General features: G+C 42.3%; 1 protein-coding gene and 1 long non-coding RNA gene across 3 annotated transcripts in view; one reads left to right on the top strand and one right to left on the bottom strand.

The window, feature by feature from the left end:
- The window catches only part of TRABD2B (TraB domain containing 2B), a 256,233-nt gene extending 235,628 nt beyond the window's left edge, over positions 1-20,605 (top strand). The window contains exon 7 of the mRNA XM_422458.8: positions 15,508-20,605. Within this exon, the coding sequence (XP_422458.4) occupies positions 15,508-15,730 (223 nt within the window). The 3' untranslated portion in view covers positions 15,731-20,605. The remainder of the gene's footprint in view (positions 1-15,507) is intronic.
- LOC121111455 overlaps positions 1,713-25,690 on the bottom strand; it is a 186,565-nt gene continuing 162,587 nt past the window's right edge. Inside the window, exons 4-5 of one of the 2 annotated variants that reach the window (XR_006939998.1) lie at positions 8,590-8,701; positions 1,713-5,178 (exon numbers count right to left, since the gene is read on the bottom strand). This is a non-coding gene — a long non-coding RNA (uncharacterized LOC121111455). Of the gene's footprint in view, positions 8,702-25,690 lie in introns of both variants that reach the window. The other variant, XR_005862056.1, reaches the window with a different exon arrangement.

Here is a 25,690-nt window from a genome sequence, read left to right as displayed (position 1 = left end):
AGAGAGAACATCATGGGCAGATCATCCATTCCTATTGCCAAGGCAGAGATCTGGGCAAAGCCAGCATTTGGATACTGAGGACACACAGATGCTTCACTTGCACAGAAAACAAATTAAAGGAAAAGTACTGTGATGAGAAAGAAGAGTTTCTTGTCCTAGACATAAGTTTAGCTCTGCAAAACCTACCATTAGTGGGAAATGAAATTAATTTCCCTTCTAATTGGAAAAGGCATTTTTCTGATAGCCCGGTGCTGACTGTTCAACCCCAGATGAATGCAGTGACATCACAAATATCAATTTCTTTTAGAAGCAGTGGTTATTTTAGAGGGGGGGAAAGAAATGATACCAGTGATAGATGAAGGGGATACAGTGTAATAATCTGCAGTAAGTGTGGCTGTGTAGAGCGAACCTTATCAGTTTGGATGGAATTTAAGCACTTAGGCTGTTATCCTTTCTTTTGAGACAATACAGTGATGGAAAGCAGAACTCTGTCAACTCAGACAAACTTTTAATTTCACTTAACTGCATCTGAAGGGTAAATTTTGGTAAATGAATCCAAATTGCTTCCTTTTCACAACACACAGTGCTGAAACACAGTACTTAGCTTCATTAAAGAAAAGGCTGCTTTTCTTTAGAGGAGACCTAGACACTTTTGAAGTCTAACAGGTAAATTGTGGTCAGATGATTTCCCCTCACATGGTAACTTCGAGATTGAAATTTCCATCACTGGGGCCTTGTTTGTTTAAATTACCCTCTCTGCCTCTCTGGGAAGGATACTGCTGGGGGGCTGCATGCCTACTGCGGGGGATCGCTGCCTCCTCCAGCCTCCACGCAGCCAGCAGAGTGGTTGTCACCACTGCACGTGCCCTATGTTAAGCCTAACCTTGTCCAAGGGCCAAAGATTAGGAAGTAGCTTTGGGGGCTTTCTAACTCATTACAGTGTACCTGCCTCCCGAAGGGACCCTTCCAGCAGCCAGGAACAGTGGGAGCATAGGCATGTTGAAGTCACACCTTCCTCCCCTTGTCACACCTCATTGCTGTTCGGGGCCTGACTGCGTTGTGTGGCCCGTTGGCTTTCCTCCAACACTTCTGCCTGCCATTTCCTTTGCTGTTCTCCTGGCAGGATTTCCTCCTCAGGAAACTTTCATGATCGCCGTCCCTATCAGTAACAGCCTTCAGTCTCCAGAGCATGGTGCAGAAATACCAGGATAATCTCATGGCTTGGCAGCAGGGATAGTTTGTCAGCTGAGTGGTCATGGAATATCTCTTGAACAATTCTCCATCCCAGTTCCTCTGCAGGTGGCATCTTTGCATCTCGGACTGGCCTAGAATCTGCTCTTAGTTTGGCCAGTTTTCAGTGAACTCTGTTGGATATCTATCTGGGAGCCAAAGAAGATGCTTTGGCCACTAAAACAGTGTGAGTTGGTCCTTCCCTCTCCCTCCAATCAGGGACGATCACAGAATCATTAAGGTTGGAAAAACTAATAAGATCATCTAATCCAGCCATTGAGCCATGCCTGTGACCTTTCTCCACCATGTCACTCTGTGCAACTTCTCTCCTTGAATATCTTCAGGGACAGCGACTCTCCCACCTCTCTTGGCAGCCCATGCCAGTGCATCATAAGAAGTAATCATGCTTCTGTGAAAAGGTGGGTCCTCAGCTCCTCCTGAGCAAAGAGCAAAGCATGAGGTGTGCTCTTTGCTTTCTGTACTTTCCCCTCCTTAGTCCCTTGCTGTTTCCACTTGATCCCCCTCTAAGATGAGCAGATGGCTTGATGTCTCCTTTCAACAAGCACTGATGTTGGCACCTCTCACCAGCCCTAAGTGCTCAAGCCCTCCCGTGGAAGTAAAATATCATCACAGTATAACTTAGTGCAGTATAAATAAGAAACAAATCTCCTGACTATAACATATGATATGGTGATGACATATCCTCTGTCTCTAGACAGTTTTTGTTGAGGCTTCTTGGATTATCAGGTTAGTCAGAGTGCACACAACGTATTAATTAAGGCTGTGAAACCTGTGCTCAGCACAGAATTCTCTTGTGCATTGCAGTAACAGATGGGAAATCTTGAAATTTGTGTCCAAAACTCTGGCATTTCCATGCTAATAGACCCTCCCTGTCAACTGGCCATGAGTGATAACTTCTTTCCCCTTGTAAAGTCAAAGAATAAATTTGCTACTCTGCAGATGGGGCTGGAGAGATGTGCAGGCACACTTTCACCTGTTAGATACAGAAACACAAACGTATGCTTTACTTTGTTCTGTTGATTTTACATAGTTGAATGCTGCTGACGTTCTCTGCAATATGCAGATCCAGTGTGATGAAACACAGAGACTGGCAGACTTCAAAAAATACAAGCAACGGCTTTGCATGTTTATTATTTTCACTCATATATCTCACCACCATGATGAGTGTGAAGCTGTATGTATAACCTATGAAATTAATGAAAGCTATAAATACATGAAAATCAATTCGTCAGATAAAGAACACTAAAAATAGATGAAAGCACATGAAAGTAGACAATTGGAATATAGATTTCATTCTTTCGTGAAACCAAACTCTTTATTGGCAATGTGTTAGGTATTTTATTTTCATGAAGCTTAAATCCATCATGAATATTAAACCCATATTTTTCAAGGCGAGCAAGTAACAAAATTGGACATAAAAGCTAAGATTTTTGAACAGTGAGGTATTTTTCAGCACTGGGTATCCAAGAACACTTTCTGCTCCTTCCTTCTTGATGCTGATTGAGATTGAAAACACAATACAAGAGGTTTTATGGAACCTATTAAGAGATTTCACTTCCTTTCTTGTTTTCTACGTTTCATTTGGCATACGTTGAGTAAAGGTAGTCCACACTGCATGTTTATATGCAGTACATGTGTCTCATTTGTATGTATTTTTGGTTAAACATAGTCCTGCCATAGCAAGCCTTTTTAAACCGCTTAAGGTCTGCCTGATGCAGCAAAAATAAAATGTTTGCTTAGGATTCAGTTTCAAAAATGAGCAGCTGCTGAGTTTTGATAATCTCTTCACTGTCATTTTTCCAGTGATGCACATCCCCACTTGTTCTGCTCTTTCCCGGCCAATGCTGTCTCGTTTCCACACCCGCTGCCAGAATGCTCTTAATCTTGAACAACCTGTTTACTTTCCAGTTCCACGCTTCCCCATTCTCTGCTTGAATTTTCTCATTCTCCTGTACTTGTTCTTCCTGCCCTGCTTAATGCTGGCTGCACGTGGTTGGCAGAGAAGGGTACAAAGGGACCACTTCACCATTTCCATCTTCATCCTCAGACCCCTGGACCATGGATGCCACCTCCTCCTCTCTGGGCTCATCCCACAGGAGGCTGCAGTCCTACAAGCACTGCAGATTACTTCTGTCAGTCTATATCAATGGGAAGTGTGTGCTTTGGGAGCCTTCAGCAGAACCTCTTTGATACGGAGCATGTCTCTAGTAACCAGCATCTCTTTGACGTCTGGCAGTAGTGCAGACTGCAGGAGGTATAGCTAAGATTCTTTCTATGTCTTTTGCTTTCCTGCTGGATAAGACAGTGTGGCAGCGTTTATTCCTTGCTAAATTCATGGTCATCGTAAAGCACTCCATGCTTTTTCTGCCTGATATTCTTCCTCCTTCTGGGAGCCTCGTGGGCAGTCTGCATGACTGTGATCAGTGCTAGAAGCGTTGGGGGCTTGCATTTGCTCTGGACAATCTCATGCCCAGCATGGTCTCTACCTTCCATATGCAAGTGTAGATTCACCTTTTGCACCTCTGAACTGTGCTCTAGACACCCATAATAATGAAATGATTAGTAAAACCTTTATGACAACGCATTGGATCATTTTTCTAAGTCATTAGATACGTGCTTACAGTTGGCATTAAGTTGAGAAAAAACTGGAGAAGTAAGTTTATTTTCAGTTTGTTTTAATGTTAATATTAAGCTACCGCAATCGAATGGGTTAGACTGTATGTAAGGCTTCCCATCTGCAATGATTCCACCATAAATATTAGGTTTCAGGATTGGAGCTATAGTACAAAATGTCTCCTGTGCAGAGAGGCAAAAAAAAGCAGCAGAGTGTTTATTCCACTGGAAGAGTTAACGCCAAATGAGTTTAACTGTCTTCTGTGTTAATGCAAGGCTTTTTCTCCATCTATTTTTAGTCTGTTCCAGCAGCGTGTCCCACTGTGGTCTGGTATGCAAGAGCTTTGCTGTGAGGTTTGCAAACACTTGTATTTTTGTGTTGTGAGAACAGAGCATTTGTGTGTTATGGGAGTGTGTGTTCCTTCGGAAACTGAAAGGGAGTGCAGACCGTGCATGTGATCCATGCACATGTTTATTGTTGCCTGCGCATAACCATGTACAAATGGGCTCTGGAAGAGAGCTTGTTAGCAGATGTCGTCATGGCCCTTCCAATTTATAAATATGAGCCTTGACATTTATATTTTCCATATCCAGGGCTTTCACTGGCCAGATGTTCTGAGGATTGGCTCTTTGGAGCCTTTAAGTATGACTCCTTGTGGCATATTGTGTATTGCACACAAAAGAAAAACAACTGTCTTTCTGACTCATATCAAGCAGATAAGAAGGGAAAGCGCAGTGGATACCCTCTCATAAATGGAATTCTTCTAAACCTGAAATGCACTTTAACAGGGCTCTGTAAAGCTCTTCTTAGTCACTCAGCTGAGAAATAAGTTGTCTGGTTTAACAGGCCAAGAAAATTCAATACACGGTAGCACTTCTCCCCTGCTGTTTGGATGGGTGAAGAGCGTGGTTTGTGTTAAACTTGCAAGGCTGACTGCAGTTGCAGACACTGTACGAGGTGCTGAGTGGGCTTCTGCCCGGGGAGAGTTGGATTTCTTCAATGCAGAAGTGGGTAGTAAAGCACCTGCACTCCCTAAATCGCAGCAGCTCTTCATACAAAAGGAGATTCTCCATTAGGAAGTGTTGTTCTTTCCGTGTTGAATGGGTTGGGGACAATCTCCTCATTCAGACTCTTAACCTTCATCGAAAACACAGTGGTCCTAAGTTGAACGTATGCATTTGGGTGACCTTCATATCTATCAGGTATCTAAATCCTCAAAACCTAGACGTCTGCTGATTTGCAGAGTAAAGCTTCAGGCTTAGCAGAGCTAGATAAAATCCATAACGAAACAGAAGCATCTTCCAGTGAAATCACTTGGTTACCATTAAGAAAAAGAAATCTGTCATTAGAATTCAGTGGAAATGCACACGTAAAGCTGTCATTGTTAACACAGAGAAGGGTAAGGAAAGGAGCAGCACAGGGAGCACTGCACACTGAAAACTCAGCGGGACCTCAAAGAGCAGCTGTGCTCCAAGTCCAGTTACTCACTGGGACAAAGGAGTGGTAGGATTAGATAAATTCATATGGTTTCAATGCTATAAAAGCTGGGTTCCTGCAATTATGAAAATGCCAGGCCAAATTCTGATTTAACTCACATCTCCCCTTTACAACTCCTGAAAAACTGAACAAAGTAAGCATTATACCTGGGGTCTGAGCCCATTAAGCTGGAAAGAGAGGGAACCCAGCCAATTTCTTGTGAGCTGCTAGATGTCAGGGATGCTTTGCATAGCACTACCATGGAGAGGCATGGTGCAGACCATGCTCACGGAATTCTTTGGCTCAGTTCTGCGGAGACACTTCAGGGTCCTGGTTATGACACCCAGCAGGGAAAGCTTGTGCAGCCTTTCCAGCCCCGCAGGCAAGCAAGTGGCTTTGTGTGAGTCACGAGTGACATCTCCAGGCTTTCTGAGTGCTTGGAAACTCTTGTGTCGTGGCTGGTATTGTCGTAGTTGCTTTGCAAGCAGGGGGAAGGAACTCAGCCTTAGCATCACAGGTAGACTAGAATACATAGATTCTAAGACATAGAATCATTAAGGTTAGAAAAGGTCTGTAAGATCACACCACTGATATTGCCCACTGACCACATCCCTCAGTGTCACATCCCCGCAGTTGTTGAACACCTTTAGGGACAGTGACCCCACCACCTCCCTGGGCAACCTGTGCCAGTGCATCACCCTGCTCTTTTGGAGAAGTTTTTCCTAATGGGCAGTGCAGCAGTTTAATGTTCTTCCCATTTCTGCCTGGTAGATGTGCTTTATGAACCTTTTTTTTTTCCTCATTATTATTATTATTATTTTGAGAGCGAGTCTGCTTGAAGGGAAAAGAAGCCAGTGCTTTTGTTCAGTGGAACGAGCTTGCATTCAATGCTGCTCCAAATAACAGGTTTAGAGATCTGACCCAACCTTAATTGTTCTTAGTAAGAGACACTCTGGAAAAATAACGAGCAGTGAGCAGGAAAGTGAGCCCAGTGAATTAGAGAGAAAAATGTGATACAAACTAAGTGGAGAGAAAAAATGCTGTGTGGAGCTGGAAAAAGAACATGGAGATGGAAAAAGAAAATTAAAATCAAATGGAAAAATGCAGTATGTTGGACATCCATTTAAGCCAGTTTATATTTTGTTGTTCATTCTGTTCCTTAATACGTTGCACAGGCATCTTCTTAGCTGAAATAATTGTGTGTCTTAGAGAACAGTCTTGGAGAAAATGCTTAATTTGACAGGATGTTTTAGGTGTTTCCCCAGTGCTGCCTATTCTAAATCATTTTAAAATCTGGAGAGGAAAGTCGATATCTTTTACAGTGTTTAACAAGAAAGTGACAGGGTCAAATATATACATCTCTACGAATGTATGTGTTCCCTAAGCACATCTAAACATGCATGGTTAATTCTGTGCATCTGCAAAAAATATTTGAGCCACAGGGCCCACACAATACCAAACAAACTTGAATGTGCGTAGGAGAGGGCAGATTGAGTCATTCTGTTTCTAATTAATTGAAAGGTTGAACCCAAGAAATGAAATACGGATTATGAATTTGACCACCCCAAAAATGCAGGTTGTTTTGCATGTAGGGCTGTTGTAGTGTGAGCAAAATACAGACAAAAGAGATATATTCAGCTCATTCTTGAAGTTTGGTTCAAAGCTGCTTGATTGTGGTGCCATCAAATGAGCCCTTTCCATATTGTATAACGATCAGGGTTCCTAAAAACTTCACAGATGGCATTACTGATGAGAATTTTGCAATTCTAAGCTCATCTGTATATGCATCCTTGATGTTCTTACTTACTTTGACTAAGTGCTGTAATCATTATCTCTCCAACGACCAGAGGAACAAGTATTTGGTTATCTGAGCCGTGATGATGAGTGCCTTAATTGCACATACAAATCAGGTATGCAGCCAGATGTGTGCAGAGGGTGGGGGTGAGTTGGTGGATGTTTTTGAGACCACATCACTATTTAAGCTCTGGTGAATGCATCCTGGCTCACGGGTTCTGTACAGACATCTGAAACGAAGCACTCTGAGCTATTCCCCTGCTAGCAAGACCCTGGGTAAAACTGGAATGCATTATCCTGGCTCTGTGATTGCCTCGTCCCAGTGCAGAATCACAGGGGGATATTCTTAGGATATTAGAGAATCATCAAAGCATTTCTTAGAAGGGCGAAGGAAAGAGCTAGTGTTGTCATCTCCTGCCTCAGGACCACCCAGACACTCTACAACAAATCATGGGTCTTCAGCTACAGTATCTTGAATTATTGTTCACAGAGATTTTAAATTATTTAATTTATTATTTCTTTTTTTATTATTTTTTTTATTTTTATTTTTTTTCAGAGGATGACATGTAGTTTCCTGACAGGCTGGTTTTAATAAGGTCAAAATCTTTGTTGTTGCCAAATCAGAGAGGAATATAACATCTTTAAGTCATTAGATGGGAATGGGGTAATTACTCAGGGGGTGTGCTTCAAAGGTTATTGGTTTTTACAGCATTCTGTGTTTTTGCACCACTCTGCAGTTGTCTGAAAAGTAGCTGCAGGCCTGATTCTGCTCCTGCCACATGTGCGGGTGCAGGATCTGCAGGGAAGGTATTTGTAAGGTTTTCTTGCAGCATTTCAGGGCAGGAGGTTGAATAGGGCCATATGCAGTCTTCTCTAGGGACAGGGGAAACTTAAACCTAACCATAAGGTGCAAAAAAAATCCCAAACCTTTCCCACCCGCTGAAAGTTCAGGTCAGAAAAGTGCCCTCGGGCTGTGCTGGGGATGTTTCTCACCTGCTCCTTCCCTACCTGCTAAACACATGCACATGTCTCTCTTTGCACCTCTCTGTCCTCACTCTCACACTGACACTTCAAGGTCCTGAGTCAGCTGTGAGTCAGGAGAGGAATAGAAATGAAGTGATTTGACAAGGTTTTTGTGCTTCACCAACAGGTGGCAAAAAACTAAGGTCCTGGCTGCCAGCCCATGGGCCAGAACTGGGGACATTTGAGCATCATTCCAGCATTGACTTCCTCTTGATTATCTTTGTGGCCCTACTGAGCCCTCTCCAACAGCTCCACATCTTTCCTGTATTGGAGGCCCCAGACCTGGGCACAGTAGTCCATTTTCGTTTCTATTCCTCACTGTGTTTTGCACTGTGAAAGGAGCAATCTTTCTCTTCCCGAAGCCCAATTTAGGAAAGACTGCAGTAAGCTGTCCTTACCAATCAGAGTCCACCAACAGGACATGAACTTACATGAGGTTCAGCAGACCTTAATTCCACAGAGAGAACTCTTATGGACAGCTCATTCTTAGAGACATCTTTGTGGGGATGGAGTGTCCTCTGGAGATGTCTCATTCCCACCTGACTGTAGAGAAAACACAGGTAAATAGTTCTGACTACAAGCCTGCATAATTGTAGCCTGTAGCTACAATTAATCCCACCCTTTAAATCCTGTTAAAGTCCAGGGCATCAGAAGGACAGCTTGTGATTCTCCTTGGTGGCTTCTTCTGTGGGTACTGCTGAGAGCCTCACTCCTGCATGTCTGGGAGGCATCCCATCCTTGCATGCAGCATCCTTCGATCTTGGCATGCAACATGCCCTCCCACCACCCATCCAGTGATTTGCCTCATGCTGGGCACATCTTGATAGAGTGCCACAGCATCATGGCATGCTTGGTCATGGCTCTCTGTCCTTTAAGAGCCATTGCCTTGTGAAACAGTTTCCTTCTTTCTCTCACTACCCTCTTATTCCTCCTAGACATAAGCCATGGCCCTAACAAAGAGCAGAGCTCATCACAGACATAGAATCATAGAATCATTTGAGTTGGGACCATTAAAGGCCATCTAGTCCAACTCCCTTTGCTTCTGCATGGAGTTTGGAGGCTTCAAATGCTTATTCCAAAGGGGGAATGGCTGGGTTGCTGGCAGTCTCTAGGGGAGACAGAGCATTGAAATAAAGTAGGATCTGTGCTCCAAGTTTTTCACAGGTGGGAATATGGTTACCATTGATATCATGTAAGAAGAGAAGCTCAGATTGATGGTGGCAGGCTGTTGAAATGCTCCTGATGTTGTTGCCTGACCCCTGTACCGACAGCATGCCTTCAGCTGCCTCTCTGTGCTTGTAGAGAGGGCAGATTCTTGCAGCGTGGAAAATGGAAAATGGCCAAAGACCTGGGCTCCCTGTAGCCCAAGGATAAAGGGAAAATAATAAAGATAAGGCTCTTCCTTGGCTCATCCCATGTTCTCTGTTGGCCACAAACCAGTGTATGAGATTGCTCACTCATTCAGACATGTAAAGGCAGTTTACTGCACTACTGCAAATGAGTAGTGGCCTCCCCTGGACAAAACTCCGATTCCTTAATCTGATCCAGATTGGAGCTTTCTTCTTTTTTTTTCTCCTTTTTTTTCAATGAACTGAATGAACCTTGCCAAAGCGTGAGCCTCTTGGCCTTGATCCTGCAAGAGGTTTTAGAACGCGCTGAGTTGTAGGTATGTGCAAACGAACCTTGCTGGAAGTGCTTGTGCCTGCAGTGCTAAGAGTCCTGCTCATTTGAGACCAGGAGGCTCAGCATCCTGCAGGACTTATCCCTCTGGCTTCAAGAACAGTGTCCATGAGAAAGGCAGTGATGAAGAGATTGATGAAGCTTGCAAGATCATATTTTACACTGATCTAAATAATCCCTTCCAGCAATACATAAAATCTTAATCTGAAAATATCAAGACGTGTAGACTCCACGTTCCCTTTAAGAGGTTACTGTAATGGTCTTCATAGTTAAATCCTTGTAGCTTTTCCAGTGTGATTTTTCTCTATTTTTTTTTAACCCATCTTACTCTATTTTCTCTTTTTTTGAGCACATAATCTTGTCTTTCAAAAGGTGGTCACACTTCTTTCCAGGCAGCTTGGTTACATACCACAGTGTGTTGGTCCCAGCACTTCAGGCTGGTATTTTCAAACCTTGATTTGTAAGCTTGGGTGACATAGATAAGTCTGGTTAATTCCAACAACAATTATCTTTGCTAAGAAGGACATTATTTCTGATCACCAGAAAAAAATAATACGATGAACTTTCACATCTGTTCATTAAATGGAAAGTGGAAAAGTAGGGCAGAATTTGCTTGAAAAGGAAGCAGCAGCATATACTTAGTATCACTTAAAAAAAAACACATCACAATGTCAACATCAAATTACAAATGCAAAATAGCCATTACTGTATTTACTCAGTATTCTTTTAGTTTACTAGCTCATGAGGTTTTCAGTTGAAAAATGCCTATTTTCAGCATCCAATCTATGCTAGCACATCATTTTATAAGCCACTTTCATCAGATTCTATACTTCAAGAAAGGCAGCCTGAGTCCACATTTGTTTATATTTATTCAAAATACTCGTCATACATTTACATAGCTCCTTTGATCCAGGAAAATCCCCAAACACTCATAAAGTTCTGCTTTAAAAGTCCACTTCCTTCCCTCTGAATGGAAACCATGTTGGGACTGAAAGATGGCAGCAGATAAAAAAAAAAACACATACAAATACAGAAACATAGAATAGAATAATTAAGGTGGGAAAAAGATCCTCAAATTCAACAGTCCACCTACCACTACTATCACCCACTAAACCACATCCTTCAATACCACATCCCCACAGTTCTTGAACACCTCCAGGGATGGTGACCCCACCACCTCCCTGGGCAGCTGTGCCACTGCATCACCGCTCTTTCAGAGAAGAAATATTTCCTGGTACCCAACCTGAACTTCCCCTGGCGCAACTTGAGTATCACCAGAGCTGAGCCAGTCCCCACTCCTCAGAGTACATCAACTTTCCACCAGATTGAGATCAGTTACTGGGAGTTTTATGCTCCCAGTATGGATGGTTTGGGAGCAGAAGTAGTGAAGGGACCATCTTCATTGAAATTGCAAAGCACGTGGCTCCTAGGTAGGAACCAGAGCTTCTCATGCACTTTCACAAGGACTTGCAGAAAAAAAAGTGGGGAGAATTGTTCAGACAAATGAGAGAAGACTGAGATGAAACATGGTTAAGTCTTCAAACTACTTGAAAAGCTGCTGAGAAGGTGAAAGGAGAGAACCTGTCTGTGGGGACAGCAAAAGCCATGAACTCGAGCTGCAGCCTGGGAAATTTGATGAAACGTGAGGCAGTAATTCTGGATGTCAGATCTCTCTGCAGTGACTCTGGAATTGCTATCACTGTAGGTAGTTTTGAAGACTGGATTAGACATACATCTCAGGAGGGGCTTCGATCTCCCAGTCTTTGCAACAGATGGGCCAGAAAGCCCCTCCTAGCCCTGTGCTCCATGATTCTGCTGTGGTGTCACATGGTCAAATGTGCCCCATCTATAGGGATAAACCAAAAGTCAGACAGAAAATGCATTTCCAAGCTCCTTGCAAATTAAACCAGAACAGAAATTCCCCCATGGGGCTGTACATGCATTTTATTTTTCAATTTTAACATGCACCCAAATCATCAAGGTGCTTCAGCATACCCCTAGCACAGAGGACTTGATTCATGTGATTGGATTCAGTAGGGTCTGTTCGCACAGCACGTGCCTGGGGCCTCATTTTTGAGAAAGTTTTACATGTTCCAGTGGTGCTAAGACAATGTATGACTAATGCACTGGTTTGAAAAACTGCCCTATTATCTGATCAAAAGTACAAGCTCATGAATGTGATACCGCAGGTCATTTGGCTAACAGATACCCGGAGTCTTCCAAATTCTTAAAACAATCCCGTACACAGGAGCAAAAAAGAGACGTATGAGCAGCAGAGCCACTGATTGCCTATTTGTCACCACTGCTGTGGAATGTTTCACTAAAGACATATTTATCAGCTGCAAAACACTCAAATGTGGAATATCCTCAGCTGGCAAGAGAATCTAATAATTTAGATTATTACCCCCTAGATCCGTGATTCATCTTGTGAATCACCCATATGTTTCAAGAAGGATCAAAACCTCCCTGAGGAGGGTGCAAAGCATCCAGTTGAGTTCAGGGGACTTTGCCTTTGCTTTCCTATGGGAGTCAGTGAGATCCCACATGCACAGGCAAATGTGTTCAGAGCTTGTAGAAGTTACCTGCTGTCACCTGAGCCACCTCGAAGGTGAGGCTGTAATTGAACCCAGCTGTCTTGACTTGTGTAACCTGCAGCAAGAGGAAGACCCCCAGAGGGCATTATGGGGATGGGCTGGCAGTTGGACTAGATAGATGATTGTAGCGGTCTTTCCCAACACTAAAGATTCTATGATTCTACCCACTGGAGACTGAGATTTCTCTCCCCGCTCACTATAGAAACAGCCAAGTTACAAACTCGAACCAAAGATCTTACAAGAAGGTATGTAGTGTTTGTTAAAAGGGATCATTCTCTACAATTATCTCTAGACCACCTGGGCAGTAGGCTAGCATGCTAGAAGAGGAGTTGCATTTAAGGAAATATATGGCTAAGCTATGATTCATCTGCTATTTGTGTGCCTCATACACATTAATGGAAACACACTGTTCTTCTCTATTAAAGCACTTGTGGATTTTTATTTTTTTTTGCTAACAAATAACCCCACCCTAACAATATTTATCTTAAAGAAGCATTTATAGAAATCTGATGTCTTGAAACCAGTAAATGATCTCACTGACTGAGAAGAGTGGTAAAAAATTCTCAGGTCTTTTGACAGGAAACCCTGGATTTTAAGTAAACAGTCCCTTTTTTTTTTTTCCTCCTCAAAAACACTTTTTTTTTCCTTCAAGGGAGGAAAAAACCAAAGCAAAATGCTTCTGGAAGTTTGCTAAAAAAAAAATAAAATGGAAGCACATCATAGAGAAATGCAAACTCATGATTTAAGACTCATTTAGGAACCCCTTGGTTGGCTATGAATCCCTGACCAGCCTGTCCCCCACCCCAGACAACTCACACCACGCATCCCAGAGGTGCAGAATGACAGTCTGTGCAAGGGACACTGTACCTTTTAGTCTCACTGGAGAAGCAAGCCCACAGAATGGGTCAGCAGTAGGATATATCCAAACTGTAAATCCTGTCTGGCATTATGGCAACATTTGAAAACCAGAAACCAGACCAGATTTCTATAAAGTGGCAAGTCATTTGAAGAAGAGTACAAACACCTTACATGTACTTACTAGGGACAAATGGTATGGAGTTAAAGCAAAATTGTGTTCCTATCATTATTCTAGATCTGAGCTCCACAGTATCACTCAACAGGATAAATGAGATCTGGATCAAAGGTTCGAGTGTGACTGAGCTTCTCTTGAATTACTCAGTGTGTGTAGTTTTGTCAGAAGTTTGCTTTAATGATGCTTTATATTCGCTGTGGGTATGGCATTCATATTTGATGTTACACGTATTACAGGAGCTTGAACAGTACCTAATGTGGCATCATCCTTGCCGGCATTAAATTAACCGCTCAAAAATTGCTGGGGAGATTTAAAACAGAGCATAAACTTATCCTGGATCTAATCTTTTTTGATGCGGTATCAAGTTCTGAAGCTGCATACCCTGTATCATCCATTAAAGACACAAAACAACCACTTACTATAGGAATTCAGACAAGAGCTTTCTCCAGCACCATGTGATTTCAGAATCCTCTGTTTACAGCTGTTTGTTCCTCTGGAACAAGCACTCCTTCTCACTGACAAGACATAATACTGGTAAAATGGAGTATCTGTTCTCATGAAACAGCCCCCATGTCTTTAATTCTAGGCTGCCCGTCCTTTTTCTCCAATTCATTGCACATCAGTTAAGGTCCCACCCAGAAAATGTGGTGACAGCATAAAGAATGAGGGAGGAACTGAGAAGAATTATCCTAAAACCCAGAGTGAAGTGCTTTGTGCTGTGATTGTCCGTTGTGTTTGATGTTGACCTGCATGTGTGTTTACCAGTGCCCTCTTCTGGGTGGACTCTGGTCTTCTCACAGCTTATGAGCAATTCAACACTTCTGAAGCATCTGAGCTAAAAGCTCTGAACAATGGTAATAATTATATGCTATCTTAGCATTGGCGTAGGCAGAAAAAGACAAAAGCATTCATTGATACTAAATTCCGTGCATGAATCTGGAACAAAATATTCCTTTTATCTGCTGTTATGCAAGGCACAGCCTTTTTCCTCCAGGGTCAGGATCTCAGATACTGCAGCTAAATAGTTACACAACTGCAGAGCTTCTTAGGCCATAAAAAAAATTACGTGAGGGTCATTTTTAGTGCTCCCAAATTCCCTCTATGGAAGATTTAAGAAGTAACAGAGAGAATCTGCAGATATTAGTGTCACATCTTGTTTTCAGAAGGACTTGTCTTTTTCCCCCTTGCTCCACAGCAGAGCCTTGTTTTTAAGTCCAGAATCCACCTTGCACAGTCTGCACGCTCGTGTATGCTGCTCTGTGACAACTGATGGATTATGGACCATCCAGGGCTGGGTGCAAAGGAAGCATTTTATGAAATGGAAATTACAACTTGCAAATAAATGGAGAACTGACCTTTGTGACCTTTAGCATCATGGGAATCATGATGAATTCCAACATGCACATTCAAATCAAAGCACTGACTCAAGCTGCAATCAATAAGCAATCACTACTATCAAGGCAAAGCCGCAGCTGGAGAAACTTCACCAAGTCTGTTTTTGGCATTGTCAGAGGATCCAGAATTCCTTAAACTAGGAAAAGAAATAAAACTGCTGGGTCTCCTGTGCCCAAAGTTATCAGTTTTGTAAGGGGATCCTGGGGAATTCCTTATGAGGTGTGAAATAGGAGAAGGACATCTCTTCTGGCCCCTCCTAGACTTAGTATCAAGTCCTTGGTGGGGAAATCATGGCTCTGAGACATTCCAAATGGGTCAGTACAAGGATACAGCTGTCACAGCCTCTGAAAGATGGCCAGTAGTGGATGCTTAAAAAAAAAAAAATGAGTGCAATAAATTAAATACATCAAGAGTGATCTCTTCTATGGTTATATTCTATCAGCAGCCAGAATCGGAAGGACTTCCTGAATCACAGTTGTGTATAGACCATCACAATCAGCATCCTCTGGGAATCTCCCTGTGATCTACTGAAAGCAAAAAGTAATTGTGATTGTCATGGTTGTTGTTACTGCCAGCTAGGACAACAGCCCGCAGAGCAGAGATAAGGGCTCTCCCATTTAATTTCCTTCTCTTGTGTTTTCTTTTAGCACCACCACGTTGCCTTCCTATATCAGGATAACCAATGGCTACATCACAGTCAAACCTCCCATTTGGATTTCCAACCGGCTGGATCAGAGGCCACGCTCAGATCGCCCATCCCAGCCTCAGCCTACAAGCTCAGCTTCAGCCACCATTTTATGGCCATCAGTGACTGCTCCTCTCTACGTGGCCATAGCTTCATTTCTCCTGAATCTACTGCAGCCTTCCTGACCACATTAGTATTATGTGCAATCCCTTGGAATAGAGAAGAGAGATAATTTATGAACAAATTGGATGTTTTGACAACATTTACAGACTGGACCTTCTCAGTGAATCAAGAGTGCCTTCTAGCTGATTTTGTCTCTTTGCCCAGATACATTTTGAAACTCTAAAGCTTTATTGTAACACTGACTTACATCTTCTTTTTGTAGAAGGATCTTTATTTCCCATAGTGCTATGGGGTTTTGTAAAATATTCATGTTCATATAAAGAAAAAAAGAAAAAATGTATTTATTCGACTGGTAAACTTATTTTTTTTCTTGTTGTATATGTTAATAACATCCCTAGTAATCAGTAGCGATGGTGAAACAGATAAATTAATATTTTCTATATTTGTTTTCTAACTGACAACTCTGCAAATGCCTGAAGTGGCACCAAAATGAATGGCTTGTTTCTCTAACCGTAACTTCTTACAGCAACTATCCAATAAGTACATTTGTACTCAACTTTATTTTGATTTTTCTGAAATTCTCATTAGAATAACTTAGACTAAATAAAGCAGATCCCCTTCTCTGTGGCCTATGCCCAATAGAGGAATAGGTGCATTCTCAAGTCAGCTGCTACAACCTAAAATCTCAGTTATTTTTATATGACTTAGTAAGTCGTTAGTCAGGATAGCCCTCTGAGTTCCCCAGTTGTCTTTAACTCAATCATTTAACTTCTCTAGAATTACCAATCTCCCTCTTTACCTTGAGATTAATAATTAGCTAACTCAAACTAAGGCATCTGTTTCCTAATAAAAGATTTCATTTCAAGTCCGCAATAATCCCACTGGAATTATTCTCTCCCTCTTTTTATATAAACACAAGCCTACAACCTTTCCCAGCATAAATGAGAGCAGGTCTGTCTATAGAGTATGAAGATGCAGTATCTTGCTAATCTGTAGAACTGCTTTATTAATTTAATTGATAAAAGGATAGTCAACCTGCAGGGAGCAGAGATGACTCGAAATTCATCAGCATCTTGCTATTATGCTTAGAGTTGGAATCCTCGTGCTGAATTATGATCAGTCCAAAAACCTATTCTAGGCTACAGGAACCAAAGTAATTCCTCTGTCATACAACAACTTCCCTCTGTTTGTAGACTATGGTCCCTCTATTGACTTAGACGGACAAGTTCTGACAACTTGCACACAATGAAAAATTCACCCAGTCTCCAAAGAGCTACTTGTCATTAATCAGATGAATAACATCTATGGGAAAAAAATACATCCATCTTAATAACAGCCATGCTTAGTAAGGCGTGTTGATTTTTTCCCCCAAAAAGCAGGATGAAAAAAATCACTTTCAATGCAAAAATTCTAAACATTTTTTTTTTTAAGTCTTTTTTCCCCTGCAGCCATCTGCAAAAACAAAGATCTGAAATACCATGAAAACATCTTAAAGAAATACTGAAAACAAAAAAAAAAAAAAAAAAAGGAAAACACAATGCATCTATGAAAAAGCAGTGCTTTTTTCACCTTAAAAAACCATACCAGATAATGAGAGCAATAACAATAACACTGACAAAAATCTGACTGTTATTGTGCCACCAGCAGCACCACCTTCAGAACTGGAGACAACTCCATGTCATCCTTAGGTCTCCTCAGTGGAAGGTGGTTTAGAATTCACAGTTCATTTGTCATCAGACTAATAATTCAGAGAAGCAGCTTAGGAAATAATCAGCCTGAAATAAGTACGTGGTTTTATTTGGAACCATGATAAACACTGAGCTTTTCCACCTTGCATCCCAACCCATTGCTTTGCCAAGGCAAGGGAGAACACGTTACTTCCATTTGACTTACTGCACACCATGACTTCCTGCTCTTGCTCTATTTGGAGAAAAGGACATGTAGATTTGTGGTTGACTTAAGTGGGTACAGCAGACAGTCGTGTAAGCTGCCTCTGTTTTATAAAGCACAACAGTTGATAAGGCTGAATGGAAAACTTCAAGCTTTGCCCAAAATGTGAGATTCAAGCACACCCTGTGAATACTTCTGTGTTGTGTATTTTGGCTAGCAAAAGATTAGAGATGTTAGCTTTGGACAGAAGCCATTCACCTTGCATAATATTTATTGCACTGGGCTGGATATTGGAAACATATTTTGAGAACTTTCATTCAGTTTTATTTGTCTATTTCCCCCAGAATAGCTTCATTTGAATATAACAGCTTAACAGACCTTCAAATTCAACCTCAAAGCATTTTAAAAGATTGGTTCTCCTGCACTATTCAAAACAGAGTTCAGAACTGAATGACAGTACGTTAGTCACAAAAGTTGAGCTGGAAATAAGGTAGGCAAATCTCAAGAGCGATGATAAGTTACACAGTAAAAAGTCAACAGCCAATGAACCAAAACCCATTGAATTTTATTTGCTGTAATCTGATCAAATCCAGAAATGATTCTGTGGTACCATCCCAGAAATAATTCCTGGTGTCAGAAAGCTTACAGAATTAATAGATAAGACCATGTGAGGATCAGAGAGAGAGAGAAAGAGCAGAAAACAGAAACAGCATGGCCCGACCATAAGGAAAACCACCAAGAGGATCAAGACTGGAACTTACAGTTCCACTGTGCCCAACCTGTGGTTTTCTCTGTAGGATTCTGGGGTCTTTTTTTTTTTTTTTTTTAATATAATGAGCACACAGACACAGCCACACTCACAGCTGTCACTGTTCCACACAGAATAATCACTCCGTTTGTCACTAGTGAGTATTTCCTGAGTCACTCCTCCATTGGACAGTAATACTAGATACTAGCTCATGTATCACAGCATGTTTGGATATCACAGTATGTAAATAGCTTGGACATCAAAGTATGTTGTGGCATATTTACATGTCCTGACATTTTGCCTGTAATCCCTGTGAAATGAATGAATGTTGCTGGAGGTCACCGCATTTCACTTGTCCTTCTGCCTAATCATCCTACAGTGCAGTTGTCTGAGCAAGGTGTGTGCAGGGCTCGGAGCCAGCACCCTCCTACCAGCTCACAGCATCACCCCTGGTTAGGGGAGAAGAAACCACTTGCAATAAGTTTAAGAGAAGGTGCTTCCCACAGATGCTAGCTCAGGAACCACAGGTGAATGGCCTCAGTGTAGTTTGCTGACCAAGTATTACTCTTATTCTCCTGTCTTCCCTAAGCTACGAGTTAGGGTAACTTGTTTTTTTAATCCTTGGCATGTAGGGATTGCAATAGTAGAAAATGAGACCCTCACTGTGATTGATAGAACAGGTTATTTATTAATCAGCTACAGCAGCTCAGTATTAATTAAAATACATCGGTGCTGGTGTATTAACACAGATCTATGCACATCCATTGCAATGGATTGTGATTGTATTCCACATAAGTTTATAGAGTTTCAGATTTGATGTATGTTCTGGAGGTAACACTGACTACCAGCTCCATGGGGCTTCACTTTTATTCAGTGGATTTCTCAGAGAGTGAGGAACCAACTGCTTTGTTTCTTCCTAATGAAAGCTCAGGTTTCCAGTGACAAATTCCAGGATAGAGGGATTTAAAAACAAATACACTCACACTATATAAGACAGCAAACAGCAATGATAGTATTTACTTGGGAGAAACACAATCAAGAGAGTCATGCAATATCTAACAAACAGGTACACAATTTTTCACACTGTTGGGTCCAATGTTGAGTGTTTCCAAGATTCACCCTTTCAACTCTGCTACAACTGACACTACTACAATTCACAGTACATGTAACATTATAAAGGAATGTGATTTTCCACCAAGCTATTGCCTCAGTAGAGTAAATATACCATACCACCAGCAACAGAACTAACTTCAACTCTGTAATTGTTTTAATGCTTCTCTTGCCAATGTTTAACTATAGATGCTGCATTAATGTGCATTGCCACTTGAAGAACCAGTCAGTAAGCTGGGACAGAAGGTATATTGTATTTTATGACTGATGTAATTTCTCTGCAACCCCTTGGGCTGTTGAATAATGCAATACATCTTCCGGCAGTAAATGATGAAATGATCTATGGTAACTGTGCTTTATACAGATGTCAAAAATCTACTCTGGAACTTCATTCCTCCAAGCTCCAGCATGATTTAGGAACACCTAAGGTACAGAGCTGTATGTTTGTCTAACTTCTTCCATGTACAATTGAGGAGAGAGAGAGAGAGAAAGAGCACTTTGCTCAGTGCATTGATTAGTCAAAGGATACATCCCAATCAGTCCTTACATACACCACTGTTAGAGAGGAGTTCCCCATCCTATCTTTAAGTCAGAGAAACCAAAGTGCCATAGTGGTTATTTACAGCGTAAATGCTATCATTCCTAGCTTTGCTTAGTACCATAAGATACTTCTGTCTTATATCCAAAAACCATAGGGGCTTGTTTTATCTCCAAAGTGATCAACGTACCACAGAGCACGGAAGATTTCAGCTTCAGCCTGTTTTGGCTTAATTGGAGTAGAAAGCCAGTTTCCTAATTTTGAGCTCCTGGGTTTGAGTGCCTGTATGTGTGTTTGTGGGTGCATGCGTGCACTACGTCCCAACCTAAATGCAGACTTTCCTGCAACCAGCTCTTCAGGAGGCACCTTAATCTAGCTTCAGCCAGTAAGATCTTGCCAAGAAGTAACCCACACTTCTCATTTACAGGAATGACTAACTGCCCCGCAGATTCACGCTCACACTGAACTTTGAATTGCATGTTTGTCAGTTTTTGATTCAAATGTACTTCAAATATTTTTTCCTGTTCCGCCTCCTGCTTTTGTGAACTGTTTTGAAGAGTGTAATAAAAAGATGCTTTCTAATATTATTTTGTCAAAATATTTTTGTAGCATAATATATTAATAAAATGTTATTATAAATCCGTAGCACAAGAATCTTGTATGTCTAAGTTCTTTCTTCTGCACTAAAGCTAGGGAAGCACTGAAAAAGGGAACATTCCATTTTAAGAGTTTTCCAAGACCAGCACTGGATGGAGAAATTGTACTCTGGGGAAGGTTCCTTTTGAAGTAATGTGGTTTTGTCATGTTTGCTCCAGCAGAAATGTGGAGAATCTCACCATTACCTTCCTATATGTGAGAAATTGCTTCACCTGGTGTGCAAGGAGTCATTCTGAAGCAGTCTCAGCCTCTGGTCCTTGTTACATGGGAGAAACCACTTGGTTAACCTCACTGAATGTCTGGGGTGGGAGCTGGAGGAATGCTCTGCATGGTCCATAAAGGAACTGAGAGCCCTGTTTTCCTCTTCTATGTCAAGGGCTTGGGGCAGTGTTGGCATTGCTGTCACAATGGCTGACAGTGAGAAGCCCAACCAAGATGCAGAGATTTGCTGATGGTATATCCCTCTTTCTGTTCTCATACCTGCAACCCTGCCTTGCAGGCTTTTTGCTGATCACAGGATTATTGTTTGGTTCTTAATTACGTGCAAAAAGTAAAGCAACCAATGCATACTGCATTCACGGGCAAAGGAGGGAACTCAGTGCTCTTTACAATGAAGTTGCCTTTGGTGACTTCTGTCAACCATACCACGGACTTGGAAGGAGAATGAGTCCTATGGCAAGGTGAGCCCAGAGAGGTTGTGGATGCCCCAACCCTGGAGGTGTTCAGGGCCAGGTTGGATGGGGCGCTGGGCAGCCTGGTCTGGAATTAAATGGGGTGGTTGATGGTCCTGGGGTTGGAGATTCATGATCCCTGAGGTCCCTTCCAACTCAGGCATGCGTGTGCGTATTCCACCAGCAAAGCTGTTCTAGAAACATCCACCACAGGAAATACAGTGTCAGGCACAGGCACTTTAGATAGTTAGAACTGAACTAACCACAGCACAGGAAGGGATTGCCACTGAGCACAAAGGGCAATCTAGAAAACAGAGTACAAAAGATCCCACCTCTTGAAATACCAGGCAATCCCCATCCCAGTTCTCCTAACCAATCCCTATAGCCCAGCCATGGCCCTGACAATACCCCATTGCACACCACCAGCTATTCCTGGCCCCCACCCATCCCCTCCTGCCAAATCTTTTCACTCTGAAGCAGTCTGCTCAGCCACAGGCCCAAACCCAATCCAACCCTTTAGTCAGCACAGCCAGATACCGGCTCAGCATTGCCTTTTGCTTAAGCTTCTCCTTCCCCTGACCTCTCTCTGTACTCCCAGACTGTAATTGTAGCTTTTTTCCCCTAACTTGAGATTTTCCTGTTAATAGATTTGCATTGGAAAGAGGGGAAGCTGAGATGAGAAAGGCTCAGGACAGGCTGAGCTGCTCATGGAGCAGCTCAGTAACCACACTGCTGCCCAGCAGCACATCTCCTTTGGGATCAGTGCTTCCCAGGTCCCAAAGCCTGAGTGCCACCCACAACATGCTGCTGGGGCTGGGAAGCTGTTTAGCCACACAAAGCCTCAGTGTGAACCCACATCTCACTGTGCTCAGCAGTTTCCAAACTTCTCAGCTTATGAACTCCCAGAAATTTTCCGAGTGCAGAGATTAGACCCCTCTAATTGACTTCCAATGCATGTAAAAGGCTTTTCTGAGCCATCTATTGCAAATGCTGTAAAACTCAGCCATAGATCCCCAGGACCTACGCTCTTCCTTCAATGAGGATAGCTGCCTTCTGCAGAGCAGTGCAGTATAATCCAACACAGTCTCCTATCATATGTATCTAGCTCTCTATACATGGCTTTTTTCCTTTTAACCACCTTGGACTTAAATTAAAATGAAGAGTACTCTTGCTTCCCTCTTCCTGAAAAGCATTTAAATGGGTGAAAAGTATTCCCAAGAGAGCTTTGGCTTTCCCCTCTACCCCAATATATGTATTTATTATACTAGATCTTATTATCTCACCCTGTACTAATAGACTTTTCCTGCTGTCTTCTGCATGCTGCTTATCCTCATGAAACCCCCAGAAAATACAATACTTGAAACCTCTCACCCTATGCAAGCAGCCCTAAAAAACAATCACTAGCCAAGGTGCAGTTCCAGTAGGCTGTGATCACACAACTACTGTCATGCTAGAAATGAAGATACAGCATGGCCTAAACACAGCATACATCATTGCCTGTGTATTTAATCACTACCAAATAAAGGCAGAGGAGTTTGGGATTATTGGAAGGGACAATATATCAAGCAGGGAGAAAGCAGGGGTTTATCTTAAGGTTATGACAGTCTGTGCCTCCTGCTGCTGACTCTTCCAAGACACAACCATCTAACACAGCCACAGAAAGGAGCCCTGTAGCATTTGCAAGGGCTTAACTGGAGCACAGGGAACCGCTCAGACATGCATTAAATGAAGGGAGCCCAGTTGGATGTACAGGTGGAGCCAGAGGAGCTGCAAAAATCACATGTTGTCCAAAGACAAGAATAACCAGACACCATATGTCTGCTGCCAGTAATGGAACAATAGTAAAGGGAAAAAAAATCATATGCGTCTAGGCTGCTAAATAGCTGGATGGTGGGAATATTTAATACTTATTTTCACTGGGGTCTTAAAACATAGAACACAAACTTTTTATTGAGCATTACAGATTCTATATTAGCTTTTTTAACAGACTGTTTCTCTCACTTTAAATAGGAGCCTTGTAATATCTCTTTGTGCATTTAGAGAGCGAGTTTCAGGCAGTTGGTATTGGAAGGGCAGTTGGTAACGGAAGCACAAATGCACAGTGCCAGTCCCTCTTGCAGCTTGGAAGCCAGATGCCCCACCTTGCACCAGCTGACAGACTTCATGTGGCAAGGTCATGCTTTGGTCAGTGCAGGAATATCTCAAGAGCACCACTGTGGATTTGAGGTCAATGGGACACACCTCAAGGTTTTGAGTCCTGGCACTGCCATCGTATTTTGCAGATGTGAGAAGGAGTCAGGACTCAAAACCCCAATGGGTCCATCTTTGAATTAACCTGTGCCTGCCTAACAGCCCATAAAGCTCACAAAGCATTCTGCCCTCTCTCCAGGTTTAACACCCAGTAAACTGCATTGTGTGTGCAGCTGCAATGAGAACTGGAGCCAACGTGCAAGCAGAGGCCTTCCACTGACTGCAATGGGCTCTGCATCACATTCTGGACACCTAAGGCATTCAAACAGCAAGTCCAAATCCATAGCTTATACACCTTGCTCCAAAGCACGCCAACATTTTGTTAGATCTGGTTGCACCTTTGGGTGAAAGCCACCATCCAAAGCTCTTCACCTTATTCTACTTCCACATTTCGCATAGATTAGGTTAAACCAGCAGAACAAATTACACAGAGCCAAACCTCCAACAAACTGATTTCCAGAGGAATGATAATAATAACAGCAACAGTGAGTTCACGCTCACATCTCTCATTCACACCTGGCGCTCTCTGCCTTCTTGGAATGAGAGGCAGCTTGGATAAAGGGACCAAGAAAACATCAACAACAGGCAGAGTGAGGCAAAGCAAATGAAAGACAGATGTAGGAAGGAAAGTGGGAGCTTTCTGCTTTGATTTGCACATAGCCCATATTTTTACTGTATTAAGGAATATCAGTTTGTTGTCCCAATGATATCAGTTCTCCTGTCCTCTTGCATGACTTATGATGCACCTTTATTTCTACAGATGAAATCCATTGATTTTAATTATAACATGATGGATACACAGCCCAATATAGCACTATGTGGGTGAATTATTTGAATAGCAATGCAGTAGGGCCCTTTGGCTTTATGGAAATCGCTGCAGCTGTTTATCTTGGCAAGGGTAGGTTTGTCCCCAGCTTCATCCTGTGTGAAGTCTTTCCACCCACTCAAGTTAGCCTGTGCATTCACCTCATTTTTAATGGGAGCATTATCATCTTCTACTTTTCACTGGCAAAAAATATCTCTCAGAAGAGGAAAAGACAGAAACACACACCTACCCAACTTTCTTGAACAACTGTCTCCATTCATATTACAGGAAGCAAGCACTTCAAGGAATTTGCCAGAAATTGTTTTCCCTTAGCAATGGTCCAGACCAAAAGTGGACGCAGAAGTTGTGATATCATTGCTCAGGCAGAAGGATCTACTTGAAGACACATTAGTACAGATAATGCATGTACTGCAAGCACAATAGCACCAGTTGTATGGCTGTATGTTGGACAAAGCTAGTTGTGTTTTCTTCTGGCTGTGCACAAGTCAAGCGTTGCCCTTAGGGCAGGATCCAACCCACGCAATGATTCCATCCTGTAGCTTCATTTTCTCCAGAGAGAAATGCAAATAGTTCAAGATGATCCAAGTGTTTTTTTTCTTGGCCCTACTTGTGGCCAATTCTGTTGAGTCAATGAGTGCAAACAGAGTTGGGCTGGAGACATCTCTCTCCTGCTGTGTATACAGAACCTGTGGGTAGAGATAGGACTTGGTTCTCTACCACTATGGGTTTGATGAAGACCCACCAATGCCTCTGCCCTTCACCACAGCTGAGCTGGGCTCTATAAACATGGAAAGTGACATCATGATATGCAAAGTTCTTGGTTTCTCTTCATAATACCTCAGCTTTCCTTGAAACCTCAACCTTTCTGGGTCATTGTTACCCAAAAACAATAACTCTAAGGGAGGGCAGAATAACACTAAAATGTTGGTGTTAATGGAAGACTCAGACATGAAGGCAAAAACGCATACCAGTTTTGGAGACTCTGTAGCATGCTGCCAGCAGTAGGCTCTGCTTGAGCCTATCTCAGCATGCAGTCGAGAGGAATAATAAAACTCTAGCCCTTCAGAGGCAGAGAAGAAGAGAAAAACACTCATAAGTGCACTGGTTTATGTTTCTTTTGAACTTTGAAAATAATTTTTCTCTCCTGCCTAGATATTAGTCACAGAAGCACATGATACTATATCTGGGAAAAAAATTGGATGGATGGAAATGATCTTCAGAGAGAAGGAAGGGAGCAGCCACGTATTTCTTTGTGTGCCTTTTTCACCTTACCCTTTTCTCTGAGCCAGGACATGCAAATGAAAGAGTAGGAGAAAAGAAAAAATTACAAGC

The sequence above is a fragment of the Gallus gallus genome, chromosome 8, assembly GCF_016699485.2.
Source record: "Gallus gallus isolate bGalGal1 chromosome 8, bGalGal1.mat.broiler.GRCg7b, whole genome shotgun sequence".
NCBI lineage: Eukaryota > Metazoa > Chordata > Aves > Galliformes > Phasianidae > Gallus > Gallus gallus.
The sequence above is the reverse complement of the archived record's forward strand: the minus strand, read 5'-3'. Positions and strand labels throughout refer to the sequence as shown.